Source organism: Epinephelus fuscoguttatus, linkage group LG19, assembly GCF_011397635.1.
Source record: "Epinephelus fuscoguttatus linkage group LG19, E.fuscoguttatus.final_Chr_v1".
In the NCBI taxonomy this organism is placed as follows: Eukaryota; Metazoa; Chordata; class Actinopteri; order Perciformes; family Serranidae; genus Epinephelus; species Epinephelus fuscoguttatus.
This window is the reverse complement of record NC_064770.1, coordinates 6,423,952-6,434,608: the sequence shown is the minus strand read 5'-3', so window position 1 is coordinate 6,434,608 and position 10,657 is coordinate 6,423,952. Positions and strand designations below refer to the sequence as shown.

The 10,657-nt window shown below is 41.0% G+C and overlaps 1 protein-coding gene across 1 annotated transcript; it reads left to right on the top strand.

Annotated features, from left to right (window-relative positions):
- The first annotated feature begins 458 nt into the window (after positions 1 to 458).
- Positions 459 to 8,972, top strand: eve1 (even-skipped-like1). Its single transcript, XM_049561209.1, has 3 exons — positions 459 to 557; positions 2,314 to 2,555; positions 7,265 to 8,972. The coding sequence occupies exons 1-3, from the start codon at positions 554 to 556 to the stop codon at positions 7,748 to 7,750; spliced, it is 732 nt and encodes a 243-aa protein (XP_049417166.1). The 5' UTR covers positions 459 to 553; the 3' UTR covers positions 7,751 to 8,972.
- The last annotated feature ends 1,685 nt before the right edge of the window (positions 8,973 to 10,657 follow it).

Sequence of the window (10,657 nt, the reverse complement as noted above, 5' to 3'; positions counted from 1 at the left end):
ATTTGGAGCCATTAGGCCTGTAATGATTTACTTCCAAACCCGCAAACATCAAACGGCGGAGAACAATAAGAGTCTGGTTGCTGTCTCTGCCTGCGCGTCTTTAATTCTCCATAACAAAAGTACAAAGGCCGAGACGGAGACCAAAGGCTTTATCCCTAAACACCTTTAACACCTCTCCGGGCCGCGGCGCCGCGCCGGGCCGACGAGCACACGACGGCCCGTCTGGAGCGCCTGTGATAGGGGCAGAGGAGGAGAAGAGAGGGAAGCAGCCCAGGGGAGCATAGACAGTAAAGGAGGAGGAGGAGAGGGGGGAGGATGAGGGGTGTGTTGGGACAAAACACCTCATCTTTTGCCTGAGTGTCTGAACAGACCTGGATCAAGTGTGTGGGAGAGAGTCTCAGGGAGATAAGGTTTTTGTCACACTGCAGTCAGCATCTTCTGAAGCGGAGCGGAGCAGCCTGAGGAGCAAGGATACTCAGCCTGAAGAACTGTCGAGAAAGACACACACGGGAGGGATTTCTTCACATTTATACAGTCACACAGAAGCAGCCTGATGCGTAAGTACACGGAGAAGTTTGAGCAAACTTTGTTCCCCACTGCTAACTTGTTTGTCAAGTGCCTCCAAAAAGTTACTAATATAACTGAAATTACTGTTATATTTCTTCTACAGACACATTTACAAAGATTGTCTTAATTTCAAAATTAGAAAATAAAATAAAATAAAATGTCCTAAACATAAAATATACCAATATACCAATACCAATAACCCTTTGGTTTTGTTGATATTGTTTAGAGCCCCACAGACCTCACTGCTATGTGTAAAAATGATGAAAAATAATCACAGAATCAAACAATTTTTCTTTTGAATACATTTTGTCTTTTCTTCTGACTCTATTAAATCCCATAAAGCACTGAACGTTTCATTTAGTTTCATCGAAAGCCATTCACAGACAAAAAATTGTACAGTATGTTGATGTTAATCATGTTTGGGTCCATTCAACTCCAGAGAAACTCCCTGTTAGAGCACTTATGAACAAACAGTTATTAAGGTCTTAATAAACTTATTTGGGATTAGGGAGGACTGGTAGCCTACTGTGTAGAAAGTACTAACAACTCCAATCACAGATAGAGCAGTATAACAATGTATTGTATTTAACCATGTTTTACAGCTAGGGTCTCTGACACCCAATTCAGAAGTAGGCTAAAGTGGACCTTCAGAATAAAGTTGCAAGTATTTTTTATAACATTAGAAAAGGTTTTACAGTAACATACCAATGAAGTGTGTAAAAGGAAAACTACAGCCATTTTCAGAAGTCACACGTGTTATTGGTTATTCATATGGCTTAAGACAGTCCAGAAATATTAGTAACCATGAACAACTCTCTCCCAAATCCAAAAACTAGAGTGCTAAAACTCAAATTCGTGATGTCATCGAGTATATAAAGTCTGGAGCTGCTCCACTGACAGTGACTTGGGAGAGATGTTGTAGATGACACTGAGAGCAGCAGGGGGATGTTCTGAGTATATGGGAACATTTTCTGTTTCACAACTGAAAACACTACAACAGAATAAAGCTCATTTGGGTATTGGAAAAACATTCTGTGGTTCGACAAAATCAGGCTCCCATTCATTGTCTAAGGAGCAGCTCTAGACTTTTCCAAATTTGAGACTAACTTCTCTGGTTTCTGGCTTTAAGAAGTAAGTAGCTCATGTTCACATATAGTGATAAAACAGGCCATGGAAATAACATATTATAATTCTTAATTTGGGTGGTTCACTTTAAAGAGGGCCCAGGGTCCCAAGGACCCCAAACACAACATTTGGTTTAAAAAGCACAGGCTAATGTTTGGGCTTTTCCTTGATCAGCTTCCTTACAAAATTTCATTTACAGTGTATTTAAAATATCTAGCATTCAGCACCGCTACTTCTGATTCACTTCACAGAGGACACGTAACCCTCAATATTAACAACACCAATTAAAAAGGTGAAACTAGCAGAGGACTTCTATTTTGACAAAATGTTGACATTTATACCCTACATTGATGCAGGCACGGCACACATAGTGCATACATTTCACCAGAATGGAGAAATATGAGTGCTCAATTCTATTTTTTTTTTTTTTTTTTCCCCCGGAGGACACCCAGACCCCCATTACGCATGAGCCCCCCCCTAGGAAACCTACGCCCTTGTAAAAAGCCTATCTGTAGGCTGGTGTTCACTGCTCCCACACATTTGGTCTGCATTAGCAAATGCGCATTTACTGTTAGATCCTTACATTACTGCCACTTAAAGCTCGTGCTTATGTCCTTTCAGTGGCGGAGGGCAGACAGACGCCGGTGGCAGCCGCCGCCGTTGTGCACGGTCCCGGCGGGGAGGAGCGCACGGAGTCGTGCCCGCGCAGCACCTTGCTCGACCAAAGCCGGCGGCACCGGACAGCGTTTACGCGAGAGCAGCTGTCCCGGCTGGAGCAGGAGTATGGCAAGGAGAGCTACGTGTCCAGACCCCGGCGCTGCGAACTGGCCACAGCTCTCAACTTACCGGAGACAACAATAAAGGTACTGTGGTTATTCAGCGCTGCAGTCTCTGATAATGTAACATTTTAAATATGTTAGGCTACTTCACAGATTCATCAAAATGCCACCATATCAGTGAAATCCAGTTAAGCGTTTCAGAGCCCTCTGAGCAGCTCCTCTGGGAGCACACAGCACCAGCCTCACAGATTTTTTTTTTCTTTTATGCAGCACATGAAGATGTGTGTATCTCACTACCAGTTTGATAGCTTCCACCACACAGTAACCACACACAAACCTGTGGTCTATTTAATATTCCAGTATAGTAAGGATGTAAAGGTGTACAGAGAGTGGGAGGAACTGGGACTTCAATGGGAGCCCAGCACCTCATTTTTGCCCCATGCCCCCAAGCAGATTAATCAAGCTTTATCGAAGGAATTTTGGAACTTGACTTTGGCTTAAAGTAGGATTTAAACTTGTGCGCAGACTCTACGCCATAGCCTATACGCAAGTCACCTATGTCACTGTGAGCATTTTTACTTGTGTGGTGGTGTGTCTGTCACGCTCTGCAGTTACACCTCCAAAACACTAGTCGGTAGCAGGGTTTCTGTGAAGTGCTGTAAAGTTTAGCTGATTCAAAACACATCCTAAACACACATTAAACATGGCTTATAATAGAGACAATTTCAAACACAAGTACACAAATTGGCTTCACTATAACTCGCAGCATTCACAGACAAACACTTGTGTTGATCCGGACACATTTTCCCCACAAATACAACATGCTAACGTTATTAGCACAAGCCTATGGAATTTTACATTGCATAAATTAGCCTAGCAGCTAGTGAACTTTTCCTCTTCTCATATAAAACCAGGAATGACAGAAACATTTAACATTTGACATTTTTCAGCACTGTAAAGCATCTTTGAGTGTCCTGAAAAGCGCTCTATAAATCTGATGCATTATTAGTAGTATTATTAACTAAGATAATGTTAAAAATTCAGCTCCATTAGCCTACAACTCACAGGGTTTACTGACAAAACAGTTGTCTTATACTAAACATGTTTCCTAACAAATATAATATGCTAACATTATGAGCACAAGCCTATGGCATTTTACATTGTATGAATTAGCCTAGCAACAAGCAGAGAGTTCCTCTGCTCATATGAAGCAAGGATAATTCCTGAAAATTAAATCCCCAAAAGATAAATCACACACAAGACGTAAAATGCTATTTTAGTGGAGGCTTTATTATCTACACAATTTATTTTTTCTTATCAGTAAAATTAAAGTAAATAAAAGCTTTGTTTCCACTGAGGGAAATGGTTTCAGCTTACAAAAATAAACACTATCTGCATTGCTGCAACATGTAGTACCATTTCTGGGGAAGTGCACATCAGGCTAAGGAGTAGGCTCTACACTGATGCAGAGCATATGCTGTAATACGGCATTGATTCAACGCAAAAGGGTAAATTCTGCCTAAGTCTCAATACATCCACCTCGCTTTGGACAGAGTTACAGTTAAAAACAGCTGCATTTTGAGTGTGGTTTTCTGTATTCAAGACAACATTCCTCATTCTGCACAGAGGTGCTGTCATGGCTGTTGCTTGGCGACACTGATTTTCTCTGTTTTGGGTTGCTGGCAGGGCGTAACTCTGCCACCAAAGACGCCTCAGATGCTACCAGCCTGTGCACTTCTGTTATGCACCTGGTGTAATCCCATCATGCAGCCCATAAAGAACAAGAAAGTCTGCGTAGGGCAGGAGATAGGGGAGCTGAATCGCTCAGACATAACAAGACATTCACTCAGGAGTTCTTTTCACATATGAAACCAAAAGTCACTGTTGTTTAAACATCACATTATGTAATTTATGTATCATTGCCATGCACTGACGTCACTCACATGATGTATTTATGTCATATTACATTAGGCCTACATCACAAACAACTTATTTTAACCAAAAACATGATCTTTTTTTAAGCCTAATAAAGTAGGTGTTTTTGCCTAAACTTGACCGGATATGTTTCACAACATTAAGCACATTACAGCTGTGCTTTCAGCTGTACCCCGCTCTCTTTCAGGTTGTTCACAATATAACCACCTATCAGCCAAAAAGCAACTGGAATAATATATACCCACCTTCCCCCATCTATCCAGTAGTATACCCACCTCACCGACTGCCATTACACCACTGGTGACAGGTGGATTTTGCTTATTTTGGACAGAAGCAGGCTACCTGTTCACCCTGTTTATGGTCACTGTGCTAAGCTAACTCATCTAACTCTCAGAAAGAAAGGTAATAACGCATATTTTTCAAAATGTGGAACTATTCCTTTAACATGCTGTATCTTGCTTGTCAGATGTGAACACAAACATCAAAAGAAAAACAGCAGTTTGTGGTTTTAGGGGACGTTTGCGCTGGAATAGTTACTTGACAAACATTTTGTCCATATGTATGCACAAATGATCCTTTTTGCTTTGCTGTTTCTGTGCAACATACAACATGTTAATCAGTGAGCTTCAGAGGGGCTAGAAGGTGTAGTTTTCAACACTGGACAGAGCCAGGCTGGCTGTTTCTCTTGCCTCTAGTGTTCAGCTAATCGCCTGCTCTGTACTATCCAGGCTGACAGTGAGCTTTCACAACAACAGTCTTTCCTCATTAATACTTTTTAATTTGTTCACAGTATGTGACACAGCCAAGAAGCAGTTCAAAACAGGAAGCAAAAACTATAAAGTTACTGACCTAAACAACAATGCCCCTTCAACATTTCCCATCAATGTGAGGTTGTGATCATCTCTTTTCTTACATGTCATTTCAATCAGCATGGCAGATTGAGTACTGACAGGTTTAGCAGTGTCTAACATGTGACGCAGAGGCCCACTGGCCCAGTGCGGCAGCTTTAAGACTCAGTAAATGCATCCACCTTTCTGCCAACCATTGGAGGGTTTTTTTTTTATGAAAGAGCAGGAATGTGAGGCGAAGCCTTGTAAACGCTGCCACCTGACGTTTTAGAAGCACAGCCTTCCGTGGAGATTCTATTCTATGAGCTGCTGAAATAGTTGAGGACTGGACAGAAAGACACACAGACAGAAAGCTCAGTCTCAGCTTTAAAGCTTTAAAAGGATAGTTTGGATCTTTTGAAGTAGGGTTGTATGAAGTGGTTATCCATAGTAGGTGTGTTACTTGCAGTAGATATAAGTCGGCACATTCCCACTTTTGAGGACCTGGTAAGATTACCAACGGAAGCTAAGTGATGTGCAGCTGAAGACAGCAACAAAATGTATTTTGGCCACCTAAAAGAAAAGTCCCACCTGAAAAACTCTATATAAGTTTAAGTGTATGCTATATTTAGAATATTTTTATTGCTTTACCTTACCATCAGACAGCGATTTCTGACAGAGAACTGAAGCTGCTATAAAGTTCTCCTCAAGGCCAGTTTTGCTGCCGCCCCCATGCATACCAGTGTATTGCTTTGCTTCCATGTCGAACTGTTACTCTAAACTGAGAGCGTGCTGAGTGCTGACCATAGACTGTAAAAATAATGGACATAGCTACTGAGGATGCATTCACATTGGCACTATTTGGTCCACTTTAAACAAACCCTGGTCTGCTTCCACAAATAGTTTGGTTTGTTTGGAGTGGTGTGAACGATCATTCGAACTCTGGTGCGCACCAAACAAGCGAACTCTGGTCCGCTTGAAAACTGGGGGTCTCGGTTCACTCACAAGTGAATCCTTGCGCAGTTCGCTTACAGTGGGAAATGCAAACGGACTGTCCAGCAAACCAAAGAGAGGAAGTGAACCAAAAAGAGGAAGTGACGTAGAGCGCAGTGCAATTTGGGTAGAAAGGGATGCAGAGGTAAAAAAAAGAAAAGTTGGTTGCCGCTTGGTGCCGACAGACATCTACTGTTTGTAATACAAACAAACAGTTAACTATAGAAAATTAGCTGAAACATGAATGTAATTTGGGGTAAAGTATTGCAGTCAGAATATTTAGGCACATTCAGTACAATTATCAGAATGATTACTTTATCTACAGTTAGACTCTATACATATTACTCCAGTTTATTTATGGTTCCCACACAATGTATTCTAATGACTTTAGTGATCCCTTTACTTTTCCTCTAACGCCACCAGCAGTTTGACATTTTAGTTTTGAGTGAAATATCTCAACAGCTATTATATGGATTGTCATGAAATGTGCTATAGATATGCACAGCCCTGGAGACTGAATGATAATAACACTGATGATGCGCACACTTTTCATTTACTGTCACTGGCAGTTCTCAATTTTTTCAATACTAATACTTTCAATACCAGCTATGCTTTGTAATCAATGCTAATTAGTGGATGTTAGTATGCTACTGAGTGTAAACATGTAAACATACTTCTGATACTTAAGATTAAGATAAGTAGTTTGAAGGTGTTTGGAGAATTACCTTTTATGTCAGCATTTATGGCATAACCTTAAGGTCATATTGTGCTGTCCTAAAAAACACAACTTTATTTATACTTTTCTGAAGCAGTTCATCCAGAGCGGCTGTGTGAGGTCTAATCTTGTTTTTATTTTTTCTTCCTGTCTTTTTTTCCTGCAAATCTAAACCTTTGTCTCACTCTCTCTTACTTTTTATCTTTTCTAATCTTAACAAATCCCATCTCCTCGTGCCTTCCCTTCTTGCTCTTCGTGTCTTTTACTGTTCCTTCTTACTTTCTCCATATGTCTTTCTTCTTGCCATCCTTTCCTTTCTGCAGGTGTGGTTTCAGAACAGGAGGATGAAGGACAAACGGCAGAGACACTCTTTGCCGTGGCCTCACCCTCTTGTCGACCCTCTGGGGGCGCTCCTGATGGGCCGTGCCTCTCCTTCCTCCACCTTGCCGTACCCCTTTATCCCACCCCACCTGCCACACCTCCCTCTCCACCACCACTACCCCCTGGCTCTCTCCTCACCGGCATCCTCAGCTCACAGCCGCTACAGTGCACCTATGAGGACCCTGGATGCACTCCGCCTCTCCCAGTACCACAACCGACCAGGAGGGCTGCCTCCAACCACAGCAGCCCTCTACCCCTCCACCAGCATCATGCACCATCCCGCCTCATGTCCCTGCCCCCTCTGTCTGCACTGGGGACCAGAACAACTGCTGAAAGCCAGAGGGGAGACACTGGGACTGAGTCAGCCCCATAGTCCTAAGGCCAACATACAGTCTGCCAGTCTGGAGCGGAGAGAGGAGATGGTGTAAAACCATCAAACAAAATCTGATTTGCCACACTATCCAAGGCTGTCAAACTGCTGTCACATAAGCTGCTGCAGGCAAATAGCAGTATGCTCACTGTGAATTCTGTTAATGCTATTAAAGATGGACATGGTGGAGCTTGTCAAGTTGCAATACACTTACTGAGTTTCACCAACTAGAAACAGGAAATGTATGTCTTATCTAAAACAATGCCAGTCACATTACCCTGCTGATTAACTGGAGCCGAATGTTTTTTAGGAGACACAAAATTGCTGTGCAATTATTTCAACACATTTAGTTGGTCTCCCTGAAATGAAACCTTTCAGTGGCATGCCCAGCAGGCCAAAGTCAATTTTATTTTGAGCACACTGCCAGCCTGAAGATGCATTCAGATTCAACACAGAGCAAATACCTGCTTAATTTTCATGACTTTGACCACTACAGTCTAGGCACAGTCTATGTTTACTTGTCCAAAAAATCAATCTACCAACACTGCAAATGTTAGCAGCTCAGATTTTTTTTGTGCATTCATAAAAAGGCATCATACAGCCTGGGTTTGAGCAAAGTTATAACTCCAGTTGAAATATTTTCATCTCACACAAATTCCACTTCGATTCATGTGTAACACCTTTTCTTTTGACTTTGCAGCTAAGAAAAGCTTTGCTTTCAGTCTGACCATTCCTTGACTAACCTAAAGAATAAAGAGTCTGCAAACTTCCAGCTGATGTTAAAGGAATACTTCAACCCCAAATGACTATTTTATCAGTTACTTACCCCATGAACTGTGAAGAAAACATTGTTTTTCTCGCATGCCTTCAATGAACAAAGACTCCAAAAACAGAGGTAACTATTGATGAATTGAAGTAATAGGGAACCACTGTAACAAACAGCAAAACTATATCAAAACATTTGTTTACAAACTCTCACACAACAGGTACAATATATCCGATTGGCATTTATCCATTCATATGCTACCTCCCAAACAGACAGCCCTTTTTGAAAACTGAATGAAAAGGGAAATGTTATCTTTCTCTCTTCAAAGCCTGACTTCATTAACCAAAACAGTAATTATGCTTGCTGAAGACAGGGCTGTACAAGATGCATATATTTTTTTAGCGCAAGCTCGGGTAAAAGGTTTTTCCACAATTTTAAGTTATTACTCTTTAAAAATAGTAAATAGTTTTCTGGAAATAATTTTTTCTTTGTTTCTATTCTACAAAAATCAATATGTCAGCCACAGAGAATGGTTGATCCTCAGTTTTTGGGCTTATCCTCTCCCCACTTATTTTCCTAAGTGGAGACGTCAGCTTTGTTTCAGTAAATTTGATATTCTTTAGTATATGCAATCGGTTGTTATCCGAAAAAAGGGGAGTATATGTTTGCAGCAAATGCTTGGAAAATACCAGGATCTTTCACCTTTTTGCAGATTGTCACCATTTAGTGGTGTTGCTTTGAAGGAAAACTGTCTCTGTTTCATCTTCTGACTCACTGCCTTTCAATACTAACACCCTGGTGGTCAGCTCTTTACAATAGTTGGCTGGTAGAGCATTTCTGCACTTTAATGTACACCAAAAACAATTTTGGATACTTTGATTTGTCACTTTTTACTGCAGGCATTGCTGTTTCTGATATTATTTGACCCTTAAATGTAACCAGTGATGCTTTCTGCTGGTAGGAAGTGTAAAAAACAATGCCTAGCCTAGATGAGTGCACACATACAAGTCTGTAGCAGTGTGTTTGTTTGACATGATTCAGATTCAGATGAGTGAAGAGGAGAGAAGGTGAGGAAAAAGAAACACAACAGGACAATGTGAAGTCAGTGCCTGTAAAAGCACAACTGCACCAAATGAAGAGAAAATGTACATGTTATGGAGCTGGTTTTCATAGATTCCTCTGCTGTAACACTAATGACTACTGCTTTTATTTATTTGTACAACCCTAAACTTTTAAGTAGCATTCACTGACATGTTTGGCTCCTTGATGGCAAGGATCGGAGAGTAAAGAGAGCACAATTCCTATTGCACAGAGTGTGTTTAAATACATTCACATACAGTCCTGTGGAAATGTGTAACTGTAAGTGCCTGACTGTAACAGTATCCTGGTAGAAGCAATCATTCGCTTTCTTTTTCAGAGTGAGATGAGAAGATCAGTATAAATCGGGTGTGTGTGTTTCACAACTGCAACTGTAGCGGTCTCTCTCAGTACTGGACCAATGTGAAAAATTGTTGTCTTCATAAGTCACTTTGAGACAAAAACATGGGAGAATAGGGTCCAGGCTAAAAAATGTCCAAGTTTCCCTTTAACACAAAGATATAACATTGGTCCTCTCAACGCACACTCGAAATGACAGTGGATAAACATTTTCTTTTACTGAATGATTCACTATACAATCTCTGGTCCTTAAATGGAGATAATGAAATGGAAGATGTTCTGTATGACAGGGAAATATCCCAAATGTCTCCTGTCCCTGTGTCATCACTCACTGTAAAATTTTCCTGATATGTGACAGACCGTTTAAGAACAGTTACTTGAAGTTTTAAAACAATGTGTCTTTATTTTTATTTATTTTTTTCAATTGACTGATCTTTGCTCTGACATCAAACTGGTCATTAAGGGATCCCCTTTTAAGTCACACAGCCATAAAACTCTGCAGAACAGAGGCAGGCTTTGTCTTACCCTACTGCTGACACCACACCCAGAGCCACAGATACAAACACACAACTTTTACGTTTGGCCAGGTTGCAGGACAAAGACAATGTGACCAAAAAGATCACATTTTGTTGAAGGGACACATGGCTTCCCTACAAATCTGTCTAATTGATGTTTTCACATATAAACAGTTCCATTCCAAAACATTCTTCATAATGATTTTCTTCCAGTACTATTTATTTTAGAGCTGCATTTAACTGCCTT